The sequence below is a fragment of the Salmo salar genome, chromosome ssa25, assembly GCF_905237065.1.
Source record: "Salmo salar chromosome ssa25, Ssal_v3.1, whole genome shotgun sequence".
NCBI classification, from domain to species: Eukaryota; Metazoa; Chordata; class Actinopteri; order Salmoniformes; family Salmonidae; genus Salmo; species Salmo salar.
Genome location: NC_059466.1, coordinates 53,724,220 through 53,747,109, shown reverse-complemented (window position 1 = coordinate 53,747,109; position 22,890 = coordinate 53,724,220). Strand labels below are relative to the sequence as shown.

General features: G+C 48.5%; 1 protein-coding gene across 2 annotated transcripts in view; it reads left to right on the top strand.

The window, feature by feature from the left end:
* Positions 1 to 22,425, top strand: part of LOC106586949 (protein FAM126B) — a 144,258-nt gene extending 121,833 nt beyond the window's left edge. For both annotated transcript variants that reach the window (XM_045707907.1, XM_045707906.1), the window contains 3 exons: positions 13,073 to 13,160; positions 14,318 to 14,474; positions 21,607 to 22,425. In XM_045707907.1, the coding sequence (XP_045563863.1) occupies positions 13,073 to 13,160; positions 14,318 to 14,474; positions 21,607 to 22,409 (1,048 nt within the window). In that variant the 3' untranslated portion in view covers positions 22,410 to 22,425. The remainder of the gene's footprint in view (positions 1 to 13,072; positions 13,161 to 14,317; positions 14,475 to 21,606) is intronic.
* Positions 22,426 to 22,890: the final 465 nt, after the last annotated feature.

The window sequence follows — 22,890 nt, the reverse complement described above, 5'->3', positions numbered from 1 at the left end:
GTAAAAAATTGTTTCATGTAATTTAAAAAGCAGGTCACTAGGTGTAGGCAAAACCATAAGCAAATAGGTGAACTGTGATTTGACTATAGAGTTAATCAGGGTGGTTTTTTCACAAATAGTTATATTTTCCTTTCCATGGTAGCAAGATCTTATCTATTTTAGTTAGCTTTCTATAAAAATGTATTGTAGTGAGATCATTTCTGTTTTTTGTGATTTGTATACTGAGTATGTCCACATCTCCGTCAGGCCATTTAATTGGTAAACTACACAGTGATGTAAAATTAGCGTTTTTTTTGGTGATCCAATACATTATCATAATTTGGTTTTAATCCAGAGGTTAGCAAAAGTATCTAGATCCTCTGTGAAGCCGTGGAGGGATTGTAATTGTGGTTTTAAAAGAAAAGATGAATCATCAGCGTACAATGACACCTTAGTTTTTAAGCCGCAGATTTCTAATCCCTTAATATTATTGTTGGATCTAATTTTAACAGCTAACATTTCGATGGCAATAATAAATAGATATGCTGATAGTGGACAGCCTTGTCTTACTCCTCTTGACAGTTTAAAACTTATTGAGATGTAGCCATTATTTACTATTTTACACCTAGTGTTACTATACATAACTTTAACCCATTTTATAAGAGATTCCCCAAAATTGAAATATTCTAGGCATTTATATATAAACTCCAGTCGTACTTTATCAAAAGCCTTTTCAAAATCAGCTATGAAAACCAGGCCTGGTGTCCCTGATATTTCATAGTATTCTATTGTTTCCAGTACTTGTCTTATATTATCTCTAATGTATCGTCCATGTAAAACGCCTGTCTGATTAGGATGAGTAATGTCTGACAATACTATGCGCCAAGCATTTATTTTAGGATTTTTGCATCGCAATACTGAAGTATAAGAGGCCTCCAATTGTTTAACCTCTATGGGCTTGCGTCCCACCTACTCTACAGTCAGTTGAATCCTGTGGCGCGTTATTCAAATACCTTAGATATGCTATTACAATTTTTCAAAAATGACTATTTTACACCATTTTAAAGATAAGACTCGTTAATCTAACCACACTGTCCGATTTCAAAAAGGCTTTACAACGAAAGCAAAACATTAGATTATGTCAGCAGAGTACCCAGCCAGAAATAATCAGACACCCATTTTTCAAGCTAGCATATAATGTCACATAAACCCAAACCACAGCTAAATGTAGCACTAACCTTTGATCTTCATCAGATGACAACCCTAGGACATTGTTATACAATACATGCATGTTTTGTTCAATCAAGTTCTTATTTATATCAAAAACCAGCTTTTTACATTAGCATGTGACGTTCAGAACTAGCATACCCACCGCAAACTTCCGGTGAATTTACTAAATTACTCACGATAAACGTTCACAAAAAACATAACAATTATTTGAAGAATTATAGATACAGATCTCCTTTATGCAATCGCGGTGTCCGATTTTAAAATAGCTTTTCGGCGAAAGCACATTTTGCAATATTCTGAGTAGATAGCTCGCCATCACGGGCTAGCTATTTTGACACCCACCAAGTTTGGCACTCACCAAACTCAGATTTACTATAAGAAAAATTGGATTACCTTTGCTGTTCTTCGTCAGAATGCACTCCCAGGACTTCTACTTCATCCACAAATGTTGTTTTGGTTAAAAATAATCCATAGTTATATTCAAATATCCTCTGTTTTGTTCGTGCGTTCAAGACACTATCCGAACGGTGACGCGCGTATCGTGACAAAAAAATTCAAAATATTCCATTACCGTACTTCGAAGCATGTCAACCGCTGTTTAAAATCAATTTTTATGCCATAAAAAGCGATAATATTCCGGTAAACAGACAAAGGAAAAGAAAGCATTCGGTCAAAGCGGGCACGCGCCTAAGCCCATAGTACTCTGAGTGGCCACTTGCCAAAAGCGATAAAGTGTTTCAGCCAGAGCCTGCCTCGATATCGTTCAGCTTTTTCCCGGGCTTTGAGACCCTATGGAAGCCGTAGGAAGTGTCACGTTATTGCACAGATCCGGAGTCTTCAATAAAAAGAGCCAAGATGAAACACTACTTCTCAGACAGGCCACTTCCTGCTTGAAATCTTCTCAGGTTTTGGCCTGCCATATGAGTTCTGTTATACTCACAGACACCATTCAAACAGTTTTAGAAACTTTAGGGTGTTCTATCCAAATCAAACAATTATATGCATATTCTAGTTTCTGGGCAGTAGTAATAACCAGATTAAATCGGGTACGTTTTTTATCCGGATGTGAAAATACTGCCCCCTACCCTAGAGAGGCTAACTGATCATCTTTGCTCTGCAGCATTTGGACTAGAACATTATTGCTTTGAGTAACATTCATCAAAACTGCATGCATGTTATCAATTTGCACGCTACTGTTTGCAGATAACTCGACAGATTTATCTAGTTTGGAGTGGACTACATCGCATTTAGTTTTGGTTAAATCGAGTTGTTCCTGTAGAAAACGATTTTGTTGAAGAGTTTGTGCTCGTTCATCATCATAAGTATTTGCAATTACTTTTTATTGTTCAGTTTTCAAACGCAGTGCCTCGGCTAGCAGAATGTTTTCACTTCATGCTTCCACCTGTCCCTTCATATCAGCCATTTCTTGATCGTGCTTTTTCTGTGCGCTGCGCTACTGGGCCGATGCCAATCTCTGATGTCGATACATCAGGGCTAAACTGGAGAGAACCTTTACAAGGCCTGCGCCCAATGTTTGATTTTGGACAGCGTTTGTCACAATTTGTGCTGTTTTACCCCTAATAGCATAGTTAGGGTTTGTATCGCTGACGAGTTCAGCGATCAATCCTTTTATGGGCGAGGGTTCCTCAATTAGCGTGGGAGTGGGGACCACCCCCTCAGAGCTTGCACATTATCCATTTTTCTTTTTCTTCGAAGTTTGGGTTTTGGGTCGTTGGAAGCTGCAAAACAATTAAAATCTATTTAAAGACGTTAATGAATCATCAATACTGGGTCAGTAATGTGCAGAGGTGGGACCAAGTCATTGTTTTACAAGTCGCAAGTGAGTCTCAAGTCTTAGCACCCAAGTCCCAAGTCAAGACAGGCAAGTCTGAGTCAAGTCTGAAGTCAAAACCGACAAGTATCAAGTCCATAATGTGCTCTTCACCAAATGTAATACCATTTCATATTTTTAACAAGAGTAATAGTTAGTATTACATTTACGCAAATCATGAATGCTTTTAAAAATATATTTATTACTTTCCAAATAAACGTTATATTTCCATTGAAATACATTGATGTCACAGAAATAATTATTACAAAAAAATTACTGACGATTCTTCATCACTGATCGCAGAAAGCTGAAATGAAACGGGAGTCCGAAGGTGGCGGAACTTCCGTTTTCTAAGGCACATTGTGTTGCCTTGTGAACAAAGGGAGAGACAAAATGGCTGCTCTCCCTTTGTTAGCTTTAGCATCTCGTGCAAGCTAATCCTATTTCTACAGAAACCTCACTTTCAAGCACAACAAGGGAACGGTTTTACTAATAACGTCTTACATTCAAACCCTTTCGCCGATATTTTTTGCGACGTTTACAGGAACGCGCAGTAACAAATGTTTTTCTACTCGCGCTACTGAAGCGCGAGAGAGAGAGAGAATTACTCACTTGGTCAAGCTAATATCTACTCAAATTTCAGTTGGCTTGGCCTATGTCCTCGCTCAAAATTAATAATGAATCTACTCGCTCCTGAAACGCGAGAGACAAAAATAGTACTTCGTCTGGCCCAACGAGTCTCTTTCTCAAATTTCTATAAATGGCTGTATCACGTCCTAGCACTAGACATGTAATAACAAACCCACTGTCAGAGAAACAACACGGATGCAACCTCCATATCTTGTCCAAAAGGCAACACACCCAACAATTCCTGTCTACAGCTCCAATGGTGTATAACATAATCTGGGTGTGTTACATAATCTGCTTTTCAATTCCTTATCGACTGAATTCAACATGAAGGCCTCATTCTATCTTAGATTCGTCGCACAAGGCTCCAATATGTTGTCTTTACTACCACAAGGCTCCAATATGTTGTCTTTACTACCACAAGGCTCCAATATGTTGTCTTTACTACCATTAATGTGATGACTGTTATTTTATCAAATCAATGAATTACGTTTAATTATTACGTGATTTAGTTATTCATGTAACAATTAACTCATTAGCAGTCTTGGGGCACCACAGGAACAGTTATTTAAGGAGTTACTATCTCCCGATTTAAACTCTAAAGATATAAATATCTCTTACATCGATAACAATCAATTGTTAATACATCATATCAGTCTTATTGAATGTCGTTGACTTCAAATCTCCACGAACCATAGTCTAAATGATGATTCAGCGATACACACATTTGCTTAATTTGCTTATTATTATTATTATAGGAATGTGAATACTTTGCACATGAACAACCGCTCATTCGAAAATAATTGCAATGTATATATTTACGCTTGTATGTCTTTGTCGTCTCTGTTGAAATCACCCAGTCAATCTATGGGAAGTCGTTTGACAGAAAGTCTCTAATTGTGTAAGTTTCTGGTTGTCCACCAGAGGTCACAATGTCCTCAGTTGTAGTAGTAGGCTTTCTTTGTTCTGGAAGTGTCTGTTAGAATGGATACATCAGAAATGTACCAATGGTCATTTGCTGAGATCGTCCTCGTGTCTTTGGTCGAGTTTCCTTCACTACGTTACATGCAGAGCTGCAGGCGGTGCATGTCTTAGTCTAGTCTTCTTCTCTGTTGAGTTTCAGAGGGTCTTACCATTTCATAACATTTAGCTCACGCTGTCGGTCACGCTGCTCTGTATTTAAATTACAACCATTTCAACGTGTAGCCACCGCTCCACACTTTCTGGTCTTGTAGTTTTAACCATTTGTCAGCTGTGTAGCCACCACTCCACGCTGTCTGGTCTAATGTAAATTTTGTTAGCAGTCCTTTGATGCCCTCACCTTGGAGGGTGGTTCTATCACGTTGCCACAATGTCTGTGCTCACGTGGGCGTGGTTACAACTTGGCAAAAGGCTAAAATCACATTTTATCTTCTCACAAATAGTTTCATATTTAATTAATCATATAAACTCCACAACATTTAGATGTAAATCTGATAACTGGGACGTATACATTTGTAGAGTTACTGTTATTTAATTATACCGTCCTTAATGGTATCACAAAACAACAACTGATTTGACATGATTATTGTTCGGATCCCCACCAACCATTTCACACATTTATGTTAGAAATATTGTTTCGATAACTAATCTTTTGATGTTAAAATACTGCAAAGTCTCTCTGTTGTAACACTCAGACATTCCACTATCCATACTGCAAAGGGCAGTATTTTTCTTTTCAGCATTTTCTTTTAGGTAGATAGGATTCCATCCATCTAATTGTGTTTCCTGATAGGTTTGGGTTGACTGTTTAGATAGCAGCACATTGTGGTTCACTAGTACTTAGTCTTACAGTACTGTCTACCTCTACAGTACTGTCTACCATGCCATGTAAGTACCTCTTAATACATCTACTTTAGGTTAATATTCCTACAGTACCTCGCTGTCTTGGTCCATAGACATACAGTAATGTCGGTGGAACCTTGAATTTCCTGGTTCTGGTATTGGACAACGGGCATATCATCCCAAGGACAAACCTCTGGCATTAGCGACACCAGACAGAGGAATCAACTGTTCAGACACACTGACCCTCCTTACTTCCTGTCTATCTCAGAGTACAACACTCCATGATGAGCTCTGATTATATTGGTAATGCACTGTAGTAGCAGGTAGGGCTGGGCGAAATGGACAGAATATAATCTTATAATAATTTTCATGGTATTTTATGTTTTTGAATAATCAAAGTTCTAAATTTGCTTTATGGATTGTGCATAACCCTTTGGTGGCAACTGATTGTTTCATTGAACAGCATAAAACAATCAGTTGGTTGTAGTTTCATTGAACAGCATAAAACAACCGAAAGTTCATTACTACACTGCCATGTAGGGCAGCACGGTATGGGTAAAAGATCTAGGCTTTATTTTGAACCAAATATTCATCAAAACACTTGGGTGAACTGTTGGAATCATGGAAATAGAATGATTGTTTAAATGATGTATATAGTTCGAATGTAATAGTGGGCACTTTGTATACAGTGTTTGATGGTTCTCACCTGAGATTTTGTAGCTATTCGATGTTTGAAATTTGTTGCAAAGAATTAGTGGCCGTGTCAGTTCCTGGAACCATGGCAACAGAAAGAGGGGCGCGGCCCGTTGCAGACCTATTAGTAATCTAACTCTATGAACGCCTCCCTGGCTTTTTTTTGTTGTCTTGATTAATTCAAAAGATAAGAAATCGCTTCACAAAAACTGTTATACAGTGCATACGGAAAGTATTCCGACCCCTTGACTTTTTCCACATTTTGTTACTTTACAGCCTTATTCTAAAATAAATTCAATCGTTTTTTTCCCCCTCAATCTACACACTACACCAGAATGACAAAGCAAAACCAGTTTTTTAGCAATTTTTGCACAAATATTTATAAAAAAATATGAAATCATATTTACATAAGTATTCAGACCCTTTACTCAGTACTTTGTTGAAGCACCTTTGGCAGCGATTACAGCCTCGAGTTTTCTTGGGTATGACACTACAAGCTTGGCACATCTGTATTTGGGGAGTTTCTCCCATTCTTCTCAGCAGATCCCCTCAAGCTCTGTCAGGTTGGATGGGGAGCGTTGCTACACAGTTATTGTCAGGTCTCTCCAGAGATGTTCGATCGGGTTCGGGCTCTGGCTGGGAACTCAAGGACATTAAGAGTCTTGTCTTGGCTGTGTGCTTAGGGTCGTTGTCCTGTTGGAAGGTGAACCTTTGCCCCAGTCTGAGGTCCTGAGCGCTCTGGAGCAGGTTTTCATCAAGGATCTCTCTGTAATTTCTCTGTTCCATCTTTCCCTCGATCCCGACTAGTCTTCCAGTCCCTGCCACTGAAAAACATCCCCACAGCATGATGCTGCCACCACCATGCTTCACCGTAGGGATAGTGCCAGGTTTCCTCCAGACGTGATGCTTGGCATTCAGGCCAAAGAGTTCAATCTTGGTTTCATCAGACGATAGAATCTTGTTTCTCATGGTCTGAGTCCTTCAGATGCCTTTTGGCAAACTCCAAGCAGGCTGTCATGTGCCTTTTACTGGGGAGTGGCTTCCGTCTGGCCACTCTACCATAAAGGCCTGATTGGTGGAGTGCTGCAGAGATGGTTGTCCTTCTGGAAGGTTCTCCCATCTCCACAGAGGAACTCTGGAGCTCTGTTAGAGTGACCATCGTGTTCTAAAACTGTCATAATGGGTTATTGTGTTGTAGATCAGAGTAACTCAACATATTCTAACTGGAGGTGGACCTGACATCCTACAGTACATGAAACAGGTGCACACACACACACCACCACACACACACACACACACACCACCACCACACACACACCACCACCACCACACACACACACACACACCACCACCACCACACACAACCACCACCACCACCACCACCACCACACACACACACACACACACACACACACACACCACCACCACACACAACCACCACCACCACCACCACCACCACCACCACCACCACCACACACACCACAACCACCACCACCACCACCACCACACACCACCACCACCACCACCACACACCACACACCACCACCACCACCACACACCACCACCACCACACACCACCACCACCACCACACACCACAACCACCACCACCACCACCACCACCACCACCACACACCACCACCACCACCACACCACCACCACCACCACACACCACCACCACCACCACACACAACCACCACCACCACACACAACCACCACCACCACCACACACCACCACCACCACCACCACCACCACACACAACCACCACCACCACACACAACCACCACCACCACCACACACCACCACCACCACCACCACCACCACACACCACCACCACCACCACCACCACACACCACACACCACCACCACCACCACCACCACCACACACATCCCCCTCCACACACTGTAACGGTTTTGACTTGAGGTTATCGTTTATAGGGGTGCCAGGTAGGTTGTACCTCCCAGAGAAAATATTGGTATCTCCTTTTGGTTTGGGAGGGAATGAGTCCCATCTGGTCCGTCAAGTCTACACCAATACAAAGGACTCATGTAAAAGTCAGGATGGACATACACTTTTCATAAACCCTTAAAACATTGGAAAGAACTTAAAAAACAACGGTATTCTTTTGCGTAGGTTGTATTAACAACATAAATGATCACACACACACAACAATATAACACATAATGAGTTCTGGTTCCTCCAGAAAAGTCCGGTACCTCGGGCCTAAAAAGAGTCCAGCCCGGTAAAGGAGTTCAGGGAACTCAAGTGACCTTAGTCACGCAATGTTTGTCCGTTCATCCCAGTATAGCGTAAACCCAGTATCAATCATACAATCAAAATAAAAAATTTACCACACAACTATAAAGCGTTTCAAATCTTAATAAGTCATTAACTACAACTAACTACCTAAATCATCACGGTATATATCACACCAAAACAAATGAAATACCGTATACAAAAAGGTTGTAGTCAGTCGGTCAGTCAGACAAGCCAATCCGCCGACAGATCTCCAGCGGAGAAAGGCCATGAAGAACAACGGAGATGCGGTCCTGGGTAAACTTGCTATTAAGCTACAAAAGCACACTTTTAATGCAACACAACAAATGGAAGAGAGACCTTCAGAACTGAGGGTTGAACACATCCTCATTCATGTTTCCATCACAACCCCACTTTTGCGAAGCTGAGGCTGGCTATTTAATTGGTAATTAAAGGGGAAGCGCCCTATTGGAAGGAGAAGCACTATTTAATTGGTAATTAAAGGGGAAGCGCCCTATTGGAAGGAGAAGCACTATTTAATTGGTAATTAAAGGGGAAGCGCCCTATTGGAAGGAGAAGCACTGAGACGGTTCAGACAAATTCAGGGCCGTCACACCACACACACACACACACACACACACCACACGCAATACACACACACCACACGCAATACACACACCACACGCAATACACACACAATACACACACCACCACACAATACACACACCACCACACACACACACATCCCCCCACACACACACATCCCCCCACACACACCACCACACACACATATCCACCATGCACACACCACCACACACACACCACACCACCACACCCCCCACAACACTCACACACACCACCACGCACACACACCACCACACCCCCCACAACACTCACACACACCACCACGCACACACACCACCACACCCCCCACAACACACACACACACCACCATGCACACACATCCCCCACACACACACCCTCATATTACAGACTGTGGACCTATATTGTCCCTAAATGGCTTTTCATAGAAACGTTTTCTTACAGCACAAAGAGGTCAGGGGAAACATGTTGGAAATAGCATGGTGGAACGGAGGATGATGTGACCTTTGGGTTGCTGTGACAGTTGCCTCTCTCTGACTTGCTGCGGGCTGGAGGGCCCCGACAGATATCACTGCTTCGGGCTGGAGGGCCCCGACAGAGATCACTGCTTCGGGCTGGAGGGCCCCGACAGAGATCACTGCTTCGGGCTGGAGGGCCCCGACAGAGATCACTGCTTCGGGCTGGAGGGCCCCGACAGAGATCACTGCTTCGGGCTGGAGGGCCCCGACAGAGATCACTGCTGCGGGCTGGAGGGCCCCGACAGAGATCACTGCTGCGGGCTGGAGGGCCCCGACAGAGATCACTGCTTCGGGCTGGAGGGCCCCGACAGAGATCACTGCTTCGGGCTGGAGGGCCCCGACAGAGATCACTGCTTCGGGCTAGAGGGCCCCGACAGAGATCACTGCGGTCCAGTCAGCATGTTTCATGCTGCGGGCGGGAGGAGGTAGTCGGACAACTTTGGGATGAGAATATTTGGAAACGGTCCTCTTTCTGCTTTGTATGCATTAGCCTGACCTATTGTATTGAAATAACATCTTACCTATTGTATTCAGTTAATCGTCTTGCACGTTTGCAGCTTCAAGTTAAAGGTTCACCATCTGAGTGATGTTCTATCGATTCACTGGGTCATTGCATGTTTTCCTGTGTATCTGAGTTCAAGCAGGCAGAAATCCGGCTGGCATGACGCATCGCTGTGGTAGTCTCTCTCAATACACTGGAAGTTCATAGGAATATGACTTTTAGATGGTTAAAACGTCTGTCACATTTCAATACTGGACGATGTCATAACTTGGGAGGATGTCTTCTCTAGAATGAGCCATTGATCATGTTTTTGCGATATTCCTACCTGGAGAAATGTGTAAATGAACGGAGGGTCTATCACTTTTTAGTCCAGGGTGCATTGCATGGCAGAGATGTTACAGAAAGAAGAAGGGAGTCCACGGAATGCCCCACCCAGCAGACTGTCGACCAATCACATTCACGCTGTTATGCTGCGTCACGCGGTTGCTAAGCTAATCATCACAAATCACGTGGTCACGTAAAATATTGTTCTCACATATTAGTGTTATTGAAAGGAGGGTCTCTCGGAGGACCTGAGCCCTAGGACCATGCCTCAGGACTACCTGGCTTGATGACTCCTGGCTGTCCCCAGTCCACCTGGCCGTGCTGCTGTCCCAGTTTCAACTGTTCTGCCTGCGGCTATGGAACCCTGGCCTGTTCACCGGACGTGCTACCTGTCCCAGATCTGCTGTTTTCAACTCTCTAGAGACAGCAGGAGCGGTAGAGATACTCTGAATGATCGGCTATGAAAAGCCAACTGACATTTACTCCTGAGGTGCTGACCTGTTGCACCCTCTACAACCACTGTGATTATTATTATTTGACCCTGCTGGTCATTCATGAACATTTGAACATCTTGGCCATGTTCTGTTATAATCTCCACCCGGCACAGCCAGAAGAGGACTGGCCACCCCTCATAGCCTGGTTCCTCTCTAGGTTTCTTCCTAGGTTTTGGCCTTTCTAGGGAGTTTTTCCTAGCCACCCCTCATAGCCTGGTTCCTCTCTAGGTTTCTTCCTAGGTTCTGGCCTTTCTAGGGAGTTTTTCCTAGCCACCGTGCTTCTACATCTGCATTTCTTGCTGTTTGGGGGTTTTAGGCTGGGGGTTTCTGTACAGCACTTTGTGACATCAGCTGATGTAAGAAGGGCTTTATAAATAAATGTGATTATTTAACACTGAATTAATGGTTTTGGGTGGATTTTCCCTTTAAGGAGCCTACCTCCTCTCCTAGTCGGGCGTGCCAGATCAGTGGTCTCCATGAAATAGAGTTGGCTTTTGCCTACGCATGGGTAGAGAAGCACGGGACAGCTTTCTTTCCAAGGAAATGCACTTCCTTAATATGATTAGGCTATAGTTTACTACATTACCTGGAAATAAATATTGATCACCCATATTTGTCTCCATCTGAAAATCGTCCCACTCCTAAAAGATAAAATAGCTCAAGAGAAAGTCTCCAACTCTGTTCTCTTCAGCCTGTGTGTTATGTGTTCTGATATAGCCTAGTAATCAAATCAAATTTATTTATAAAGCCCTTCTTACATCAGCTGATATCTCAAAGTGCTGTACAGAAACCCCCAGCCTAAAACCCCAAACAGCAAGCAATGCAGGTGTAGAAGCACGGTGGCTAGGAAAAACTCCCTAGAAAGGCCAAAACCTAGGAAGAAACCTAGAGAGGAACCAGGTTATGAGGGGTGGCCAGTCCTCTTCTGGCTGTGCCGGGTGGAGATTATAACAGAACATGGCCAAGATGTTCCAATGTTCATAGATGACCAGCAGGGTCAAATAATAATAATCATAGTAGTTGTAGAGGGTGCAACAGGTCAGCACCTCAGGAGTAAATGTCAGTTGGCTTTTCATAGCCGATCATTCAGAGTATCTCTACCGCTCCTGCTGGCTCTAGAGAGTTGAAAACAGCAGATCTAGGACAGGTAGCACGTCCGGTGAACAGGTCAGGGTTCCATAGCCGCAGGCAGAAAGGTTGAAACTGGAGCAGCAGCACGGCCAGGTGGACTGGGGACAGCAAGGAGTCATCATGCCAGGTAGTCCTGAGGCATGGTCCTAGGGCTCAGGTCCTCCGAGAGAGAGAGAGAAAGAAAGAGAGAATTAGAGAGAGCATACTTAAATTCACACAGGACTCTGGATAAGACAGGAGAAATACTCCAGATATATAACAGACTGACCCTAGCCCCCCGACACAAACTACTGCAGCATAAATACTGGAGGCTGAGACAGGAGGGGTCAGGAGACACTGTGGCCCCATCCGATGATACCCCCGGACAGGGCCAAACAGGCAGGATATAACCCCACCCACTTTGCCAAAGCACAGCCCCCACACCACTAGAGGGATACCTTCAACCACCAACTTACTATCCTGAGATAAGGCCGAGTATAGCCCACGAAGTTCTCCCCCACGGCACAACCCAAGGGGGGGCGCCAACCCAGACAGGAAGACCACGTCAGTGACTCAACCCACTCAAGTGACGCACCCCTCCTAGGGACGGCATGGAAGAACACCAGTAAGCCAGTGACTCAGCTCTGTAGTAGGGTTAGAGGCAGAGAATCCCAGTAATACAGATAGCCTAATATAATGGGCCACCTGAGAATCTCTGGTAATTGAACCTATTTCTGAAGTTATTTTTGCGCATTTTGATATTGCCTATAGGGTGCAAATGGCTGGTAGGCGAGCTGCATCACATGACACCTAAAATAACATTGCATGGCTGTGGTTGGAACCATTTCCTGCAGGTGGAAATAGAACAGAAAGCCAGCGGGAGCGGTATACAAAGCTGCAGGTGTGGCAGAACTCTTACCTTGGACTAGTAATCATAGCCCTGCTCTAAAAAACAGATTTACATTATCTGTGTGAGTGAGGACATCAGGACACCTGGCAGGTCGGCCTGGATGTTGACTTGGACGTCGTCATGGTGATTAGAAGTGATGTTTGACTTTTTATTGTGTTTTATCTCATACAGATATAACGGCGAGTGGGAGATGGGGAAGGAAGCTCTGGAAGACATCCTCTACAGAGCTCAGCTGGAACTCTACTCTCAACCCTTACTGGTAAGACCTAACCCATGGGCCTGTAAACTCAGCCCCTAACCCATGGGCCTGTAAACTCAGCCCCTAACCCATGGGCCTGTAAACTCAACCCTTACTGGTAAGACCTAACCCATGGGCCTGTAAACTCAGCCACTAACCCATGGGCCTGTAAACTCAGCCCCTAACCCATGGGCCTGTAAACTCAGCCCCTAACCCATGGGCCTGTAAACTCAGCCCCTAGTGGTAAGAACTAACCCATGGGCCTGTAAACTCAGCCCCTAACCCATGGGCCTGTAAACTCAGCCCCTAACCCATGGGCCTGTAAACTCAGGGTCCCAGTTCCGGAGTCCTGTACAGCCATAGAGCTAAGACTGTTCCATCAGAAACTCTATCTATTAGTCTAGTGATCTCAAACCTCTATTCTCCCTGCCAGCTGGGGGATGCTATGAGCAGTTCCCTGCCAGCTGGGGGATGCTATGAGCAGTTCCCTGCCAGCTGGGGGATGCTATGAGCAGTTCCCTGCCAGCTGGGGGATGCTATGAGCAGTTCCCTGCCAGACATCGGGTTTGGGGTTAGGGTTAGTTAGGGTTAGCATTAGGGTTTGTTAGGGTTAGCATTAGGGTTTGTTAGGGTTAGCATTAGGGTTAGCATTAGGGTTTGTTAGGGTTAGCATTAGGGTTTGGGCTTAGTTAGGGTTAGCATTAGGGTTTGGGGTTAGCATTAGGGTTAGCATTAGGGTTAGTTAGGGTTAGCATTAGGGTTAGCATTAGGGTTTGGGGTTAGGGTTAGCATTAGGGTTAGCATTAGGGTTTGGGGTTAGCATTAGGGTTTGGGGTTAGCATTAGGGTTTGGGGTTAGCATTAGGGTTTGGGGTTAGTTAGGGTTAGCATTAGGGTTTGGGGTTAGCATTAGGGTTTGGGGTTAGCATTAGGGTTTGGGGTTAGCATTAGGGTTTGGGGTTAGTTAGGGTTAGCATTAGGGTTTGGGGTTAGGGTTAGCATTAGGGTTTGGGGTTAGCATTAGGGTTTGGGGTTAGTTAGGGTTAGCATTAGGGTTTGGGGTTAAGGTTAGCAGTAGGGTTAGCTAGGGTTAGCATTAGGGTTTGGGGTTAGCATTAGGGTTAGCATTAGGGTTTGGTTGACCAGTCCATTTGACCTCTGACCTGTGCTCCCTGCTAGCTGGGTAATGCTATGAAGAGTTCCCTGCCAGACAACGCTCCAGACGAGACGCGAGGCAGGAAGGTCCTTCAGGTGGAGGTCACGCCGACCGTCAGTCGCATCTCCCGCTCCGCCATCACCGCCGCATCCATCAGACGACACCGCTGGAAGAGGGAGGGTAAGAGACAGCAACCCTGTGGTCCGATTTCATTTATAACCCACTCGTCACCAGTGGAGTGTACAGTGTGTGGTCAGATTTCATTTATAACCCACTCGTCACCAGTGGAGTGTACAGTGTGTGGTCAGATTTCATGGTGGGTTGCCTGACCATGATAAGTGCTGTACCATGTAGACTTCTGATGGGCGTGGCTGTTAAGAGCATCTCATCCTGTGTTGTTACACCCCAGATTGTTTTGACTACACAAACGAAGCAGAGCTCAGTGTCACCATCACGACTAGCCACACTTCCTGGGATCCAGCGGCCAATCGAGAGCGAGGAGGGCGGGGCTACAGCATCATCCCCCCAATCACATTGGAGTGTAGGCAGGAACGGGAGGAGTCGCAGAGCAGTGAGGGTTCCGTCCCATTGGTTACCTCTCCGCCTCCCAAGAGTTCACCAACTCCTCCGGCCCTTGTTCAGATACATTGCTACTACCTCCAACTTCCTGTTGTCCAATCCATCCACCAATCACGTCATTTCTATACTGCCCTACAAAGTGCTGTAACTACGTAAAAAACATTATTGACTTCAGTCTTTTTTTCTGCCTAGACAGCAATTTCTGATTCTTCATGATTTATTCTGAACGACTGGCTTGTTTCAGGAAACGAAATACCACATTAATCAGATAATATACCTTGCCATCACAACAGATCAAACATATTGACCAAATTCATAGTTACTGCACTTTGCCTTTTTTTGGGGGGCAGTATTGTCCTCTGTGCTGTATAGCAGAGAGGAAAGAACACTTCTGGGTTGAAGGATAGGTGGACACGACCATAGCATGGAGCTACAACCTTACCGTGACCCCATGCTTCCTGTTTAGAGCACCGCCTATCGTCAATACTGAGCATGCTCGTCTGTTTCCTTAGGAAAACTTCAGGATGTTTAGAAAAAAACGTCCTGACCTCTGGGGCTTGGTTCTGGTTCTCACCTGGAACGACTGGAACAGTTGTTATGTCACTGTGGTCTGGTCTCTGCAGCTCCATGTGGTGTCAGTTTCATTACAGGGAACATTTGGGCCAGCACCACCCAGCTGTACCTGTTCACTGGAAGTGTTCTCCATTCCAGGGAACATTTGGACCAGCAGAACCCAGCTGTACCTGTAAACTGGTGTCCATTTAGTTGTGTAGTGCAGCTGTATAGATGTGCAGAGTTACAGCTGTATTCATGTATCTAAAGTAGCGCAGCTCAGGGAGTGAGAAACTGCCTCCAAGCATGTGCATGACATGGCCTCCACACATACTGCCCTCATCTGAATCATCAACCTTCCAAACAATGCTCAACTTCGGCGCTCCTTACTGCCACAGACAGCTGGCTCCTTGTCTGTTACCACCTCCACATCCTGGAGCTCAGCTGCTTGCTTTTACCCATCTGTCTTAAACATTCATTGCTACATTTGAAGGTCCATTTAGTCTTGTTTGATGTGTCTAGGGTTCAGTCTGGTCAGACTAAGACACTCATCATTCAGAAGCTCTGGGCTGCTGGACTGGATTATCTACTCTTTACCCTCATCCCCTCCATTTACAGACTTCTGTTAACCATATGCCGGTCAGCCACAGAGCCCTCTGTTAACCATATGCCGGTCAGCCACAGAGCCCTCTGTTAACCATATGCCGGTCAGCCACAGAGCCCTCTGTTAACCATATGCCGGTCAGCCACAGAGCCCTCTGTTAACCATATGCCGGTCAGCCACAGAGCCCTCTGTTAACCATATGCCCGCCAGCCACAGAGCCCTCTGTTAGCCATATGCCCGCCAGCCACAGAGCCCTCTGTTAACCATATGCCAGCCGGTCAGCCACAGAGCCCTCTGTAAGCCATATGCCAGCCGGCCAGCCACAGAGCCCTCTGTAAGCCATATGCCAGCCGGCCAGCCACAGAGCCCTCTGTAAGCCATATGCCGGTCAGCCACAGAGCCCTCTGTAAGCCATACGCCAGCCGGTCAGCCACAGAGCCCTCTGTAAGCCATACGCCAGCCGGTCAGCCACAGAGCCCTCTGTAAGCCATACGCCAGCCAGCCAGCCACAGAGCCCTCTGTAAGCCATACGCCAGCCAGCCAGCCACAGAGCCCTCTGTAAGCCATACGCCAGCCAGCCAGCCACAGAGCCCTCTGTAAGCCATACGCCAGCCAGCCAGCCACAGAGCCCTCTGTAAGCCGTACCCCAGCCAGCCAGCCACAGAGCCCTCTGTAAGCCGTACGCCAGCCAGCCAGCCACAGAGGCCTCTGCAAGCCATACGCCAGCCAGCCACAGAGGCCTCTGTAAGCCATATGGCAGCCAGCCACAGAGCCCTCTGAAAGCCATATGGCAGCCAGCCACAGAGCCCTCTGTAAGCCATATGCTTGCCAGCCAGCCACAGAGCTCTCTTTATCCATACGCCAGCCAGCCAGCCAGCCACAGAGCCCTCTAAGCCATATGCCAGACAGCCATTCATAGAGCCCTCTGTAAGCCATATGCCAGCCAGCCAACCACAGAGCCCTCTATAAACCATATGCCAGCCAGCCACAAAGCCCTCTGTAAGCTATATACCAGCCACAAAGCCCTCTGTAATCCGTATGCCAGCCAGTCACAGAGCCCTCTGCAAGCCGTATGCCAGCCATCCACAGAGCCCTCTGTAAGCCATATGCCTGCCAGCCAGCCACAGAGCCCTCTATAAACCATATGCCGCCAGCCACAGAGCCCTCTGTAAGCCATATGCCAGCCACAGAGCCAGCCACAGAGCCAAATGCCTGCCTGCCAGCCACAGAGCCCTCTGTAAGCCATTTGCCAGCCACAGAGCCCTCTGTTAGCCATATGCCAGCCGGCCAACCAGCCAGCCAGCCACAGAGCCCTCTGTAAGCCATATGCAAGCCAGCCAGCCAGCCACAGAGGCCTCTGTAAGCCATTTGCCAGCCACAGAGCCCTCTGTAAGCCATATGCCAGCCACAGAGCCCTCTGTAAGCCATATGCCAGCCACAGAGCCTCTGTAAGCCATATGCCAGCCACAGAGCCCTCTGTAAGCCATATGCCAGCCACAGAGCCCTCTGTAAGCCATATGCCAGCCACAGAGCCCTCTGTAAGCCATATGCCAGCCACAGAGCCCTCTGTAAGCCATATGCCAGCCACAGAGCCCTCTGTAAGCCATATGCCAGCCACAGAGCCCTCTGTAAGCCATATGCCAGCCACAGAGCCCTCTGTAAGCCATATGCCAGCCACAGAGGCCTCTGTAAGCCATATGCCAGCCAGCCACAGAGGCCTCTGTAAGCCATATGCCAGCCAGCCACAGAGGCCAATGCAAGCCATATGCCAGCCAGCCACAGAGGCCTATGCAAGCCATATGCCAGCCAGCCACAGAGGCCTCTGCAAGCCATATGCCAGCCAGCCACAGAGGCCTCTGCAAGCCATATGCCAGCCAGCCAACCACTGAGCCCTCTATAAACCATATGCCAGCCAGCCAGCCACAGAGCCCTCTGTAAGCCATATGCCAGCCACAGAGCCCTCTGAAAGCCATATGCCAACCAGCCAGCCACAGAATTTTCTGTAAGCCATATGCCAGCCAGCCACAGAGCCCTCTGTAAGCCATATGCCAGCCAGCCACAGAGGCCTCTGCAAGCCATATGCCAGCCAGCCACAGAGGCCTCTGCAAGCCATATGCCAGCCAGCCACAGAGGCCTCTGCAAGCCATATGCCAGCCAGCCACAGAGCCCTCTGTACGCCATATGCCAGACAGCCATTCATAGAGCCCTCTGTTAGCCATATGCCAGCCACAGAGCTCTCTGTAAGCCATATGCCAGTCAGCCTACCACAGAGCCCTCTGCTAGCCATATGCCTGCCAGCCAGCCACAGAGCCCTCTGTAAGCCATATGGCAGTCAGCCAGCCACAGAGCCCTCTATAAACCATATACCAGCCAGCCAGCCACAGAGCCATATGCCTACCAGCCAGCCACAAAGCCCTCTGAAAGCCATATGCCTGCCAGCCAGCCACAAAGCCCTCTGTAAGCCATATGCCTGCCAGCCCGCCACAGAGCCCTCTATGAACCATATGCCAGCCAGCCAGCCACAAAGCCCTCTGTAAGCCGTACGCCAGCCAGCCAGCCACAAAGCCTTCTGTAAGCCATATACCAGCCACAAAGCCCTCTGTAAGCCATATGCCAGCCAGCCACAGAGCCCTCTGCAAGCCGTATGCCAGCCAGCCACAGAGCCCTCTGCAAGCCGTATGCCAGCCAGCCACAGAACCCTCTGCAAGCCGTATGCCAGCCAGCCACAGAACCCTCTGCAAGCCGTATGCCAGCCAGCCACAGAGCCCTCTGTAAGCCGTATGCTAGCCAGCCACAGAGCCCGCTGTAAGCCATATGCCAGCCAGCCACAGAGCCAAATGCCTGCCAGCCAGCCACAGAGCCCTCTGTAAGCCATATGCCAGCCAGCCACAGAGCCAAATGCCTGCCAGCCAGCCACAGGAGCCCTCTGTAAGCCATATGCCAGCCAGCCACAGAGCCAAATGCCTGCCAGCCAGCCTCAGAGCCCTCTGTAAGCCGTATGCCAGCCAGCCACAGAGCCCTCTGCAAGCCATATGCCAGCCAGCCACAGAGCCCTCTGTAAGCCATATGCCATCCAGCCACAGAGCCCTCTGCTAGCCATATGCCAGCCAGCCACAGAGCCATATGCCAGCCGGTCAGCCACAGAGCCCTCTGTAAGCCATATGCCAGCCAGCCACAGAGCCCTCTGTACGCCATATGCCAGACAGCCATTCATAGAGCCCTCTGTAAGCCATATGCCAGCCACAGAGCTCTCTGTAAGCCATATGCCAGCCAGCCAGCCACAGAACCCTCTTCAAGCCGTATGCCAGCCAGCCACAGAGCCCTCTGTAAGCCATGTGCCAGCCAGCCACAGAGCTCTCTGTAAGCCATATGCCAGCCAGCCAGCCACAGAACCCTCTGAAAGCCATATGCCTGCCAGCCAGCCACAGAGCCCTCTGTAAGCCATATGCCAGCCAGCCAGCCACAGAACCCTCTGAAAGCCATATGCCTGCCAGCCAGCCACAGAGCCCTCTGTAAGCCATATGCCAGCCAGCCAGCCAGTCATAGAGCCCTCTGTAAGCCATATGCTTGCCAGCCAGCCACAGAGCTCTCTGAAAGCCATATGCCTGCCAGCCAGCCAGTCATAGAGCCCTCTGTAAGCCATATGCCTGCCAGCCAGCCACAGAGCCCTCTGTAAGCCATATGCCTGCCAGCCCGCCACAGAGCCCTCTATAAACCATATGCCGCCAGCCACAAAGCTTTCTGTAAGCCATATACCAGCCACAAAGCACTCTGTAAGCCATATGCCAGCCAGCCAGCCAACCACAGAGCCCTCTATAAACCATATGCTAGCCAGCCAGCCACAAAGCCTTCTGTAATCCATATGCCAGCCACAAAGCCCTCTGTAAGCCATATGCCAGCCACAAAGCCCTCTGTAAGCCGTACGCCAGCCAGCCACAAAGCCCTCTGTAAGCCATATACCAGCCACAAAGCCCTCTGTAAGCCATATGCCAGCCAGCCAGCCACAGAGCCCTCTGCAAGCCGTATGCCAGCCAGCCACAGAGCCCCCTGTAAACCGTATGCTAGCCAGCCACAGAGCCATATGCCAGCCAGCCACAGAGCCCTCTGTAAGCCATATGCCAGCCAGCCACAGAGCCCTCTGTAAGCCGTATGCTAGCCAGCCACAGAGCCATATGCCAGCCAGCCAGCCACAGAGCCCTCTGTAAGCCATATGCCAGCCAGCCACAGAGCCCTCTGTAAGCCATATGCCAGCCAGCCAGCCAGCCACAGAGATTTCTTTATCCGTACGCCAGCCAGCCACAGAGATTTCTTTATCCGTACGCCAGCCAGCCAGCCACAGAGCCCTCTGTAAGCCATATGCTGGACAGCCATTCATAGAGCCCTCTGTAAGCCATATGCCAGTCACAGAGCTCTCTGTAAGCCATATGCCAGCCAGCCAGCCACAGAGCCATCTGTAAACCATTTGCCAGACACAGAGCCATCTGTAAACCATTTGCCAGCCACAGAGCCATCTGTAAACCATTTGCCAGTCACAGAGCTCTCTGTAAGCCATATGCCAGCCAGCCAGCCACAGAGCCATCTGTAAACCATTTGCCAGACACAGAGCCATCTGTAAACCATTTGCCAGCCACAGAGCCATCTGTAAACCATTTGCCAGTCACAGAGCTCTCTGTAAGCCATATGCCAGCCAGCCAGCCACAGAGCCATCTGTAAACCATTTGCCAGACACAGAGCCATCTGTAAACCATTTGCCAGCCACAGAGCCATCTGTAAGACATTTCCCAGCCACAGAGCCCTCTGTAAGACATCCAGTTGTGGTTTGACAGGTCTTTTGTAGGGTTGAAACACGATGTGCAACTGAAGAGCGTGTTGCTCGTGTACTTGTCATGTGCTTGTCCTCCTCTCTTCCTCCTCTCTTCCTCCTCTCTTCCTCCTCTCTTCCGTCTTCTCTCTTCCGTCTTCTCTCTTCCGTCTTCTCTCTTCTGTTTTCTCTCTTCCACTTCTCTCTTCCTCTTCTCTGTTTGGAGGACAGATTGTATATGGTCTATAGTGTCTCCATTCATCCACCTGTGGCTGATCTGTTTATGTTATTGATGGATAATCCAGATATGCTGTACCTCAATATGGTCAACCTGCATAGACTGTAGTCTCCACTGTGACACCTTAGTGTTTTTCTAGTGGAGACAAAATGTCTGTTTCTAGGGTCGTGAAATTCATGTCACTTTCTCCAAATTCCCTGTTTTTCCAGAAATCCTGGGTTTGAGGATTCCGGGAATATTTTTGCTGGAATTTATGGAAAAACTGGGAATTTTGGGGAAAATTTACTGGAATTTTGCAACCCTGGTCTGTTCCTTCCAGTTCAACCTGTTTCACCGGTCTCTGTGTCTACCGCTTCATTCTCTCCATCCTGTTTTCTGTCTCTACCGCTTCATTCTCTCCATCCTGTTTTCTGTCTCTATCGCTTCATTCTCTCCATCCTGTTTTCTGTCTGTTTTTATCGCTTTATTCTCTCAACCTGTTTTCTGTCTGTTTTTAATCGCTTCATTCTCTCATCCTGTTTTCTGTCTGTCTCTCCAGATGCTGATGGGATGAGTGTAGGTGAGGAGTCATTCAACCTCAACGACCCAGACGAGGGTTTCTCCTCGGGGGCTTCCAACAGCAGCCAGCCCAGCGCCACCAAGCCTGGGGGACCCGGGCCCCGGGGGGGCAGTCAGAAGAGCAGCAGCGTCAAGAAGACAGTCACTGCCAGACTGTCCCGAGAGAGAGAGCGGGAGCTGATGCATAGGGAGAAGGAGATGGAGAAGATGAAAGAGCAGGAGAGAGCGAGGGAGAAGGAGAGAGAGCTGGAGAGATGGAGGGAGAAGGAGAGGCAGAGAGAGAGGGTGGCGGCGAGTCGCAGGGAGCTGTTTTCCGCCGTGGTGGCCACTCCCACAGCAGCGCTGAGACGACGTCAGCAAACACAGACCCCTCCCCCTGCTCCTCCCCCCGTCACCATGGACACCATCGACATCGAGCTCAGCCCAATCAAGAAGCAGCAATCCTTCCCTGACCCCTGCCCTAGCCCTTCCCCCGGCACACTGGTCCGAACAGCCAGCTCCTCCTCATCCAAGTCATTGTATGAAGGTGTGAACATGAACCTGAACGGCAGCATTAGTAGCCTGGGGGGTGCTCTGGGAGGTTCTGGGGGGCTGGAGGGGGCTCTGGGAGGGCTGGGTGCCAGCGTTGGAGGAGGAGGGACCCACCGCTACTCCACCATCAGCCTGCAGGAGGAGGTGCTGGCCCGGCCTGAGGAGAACCAGGAGCTACTCTCCTCGGGAACGCCCCTCACCAAGCAGTCCCGCTCCCCCAGCTTCAACATGCAGATCATATCACAGGTGTAGCCTGGTGGGGGGGGCCTGGTGGGGGGGCCTGGTGGGGGGGGCCTGGTGGGGGGGCCTGGTGGGGGGGGCCTGGTGGGGGGGCCTGGTGGGGGGGGTTGGTGGGGGGGCCTGGTGGGGTTGGAGGGGGGCCTGGTGGGGGGTTGGAGGGGGGGCCTGGTGGGGTTGGAGGGGGGGCCTGGTGGGGGGCTTGGTGGGGTTGGAGGGGGGCCTGGTGGGGGGCTTGGTGGGGTTGGAGGGGGGCCTGGTGGGGGGGTTGGAGGGGGGCCTGGTGGGGGGGCCTGGTGGGGTTGGCAGAGGGGCCTGGTGGGGGGCCCTGGTGGGGTTGGAAGGGGGGCCCTGGTGGTGTTGGAGGGGGTCCTGGTGGTGTTGGAGGGGGGCCCTGGTGGTGTTGGAGGGGGGCCCTGGTGGTGTTGGAGGGGGCCCTGGTGGTGTTGGAGGGGGGCCTGGCGGGGAGGTAGACGCGCACACGTATAGACACACA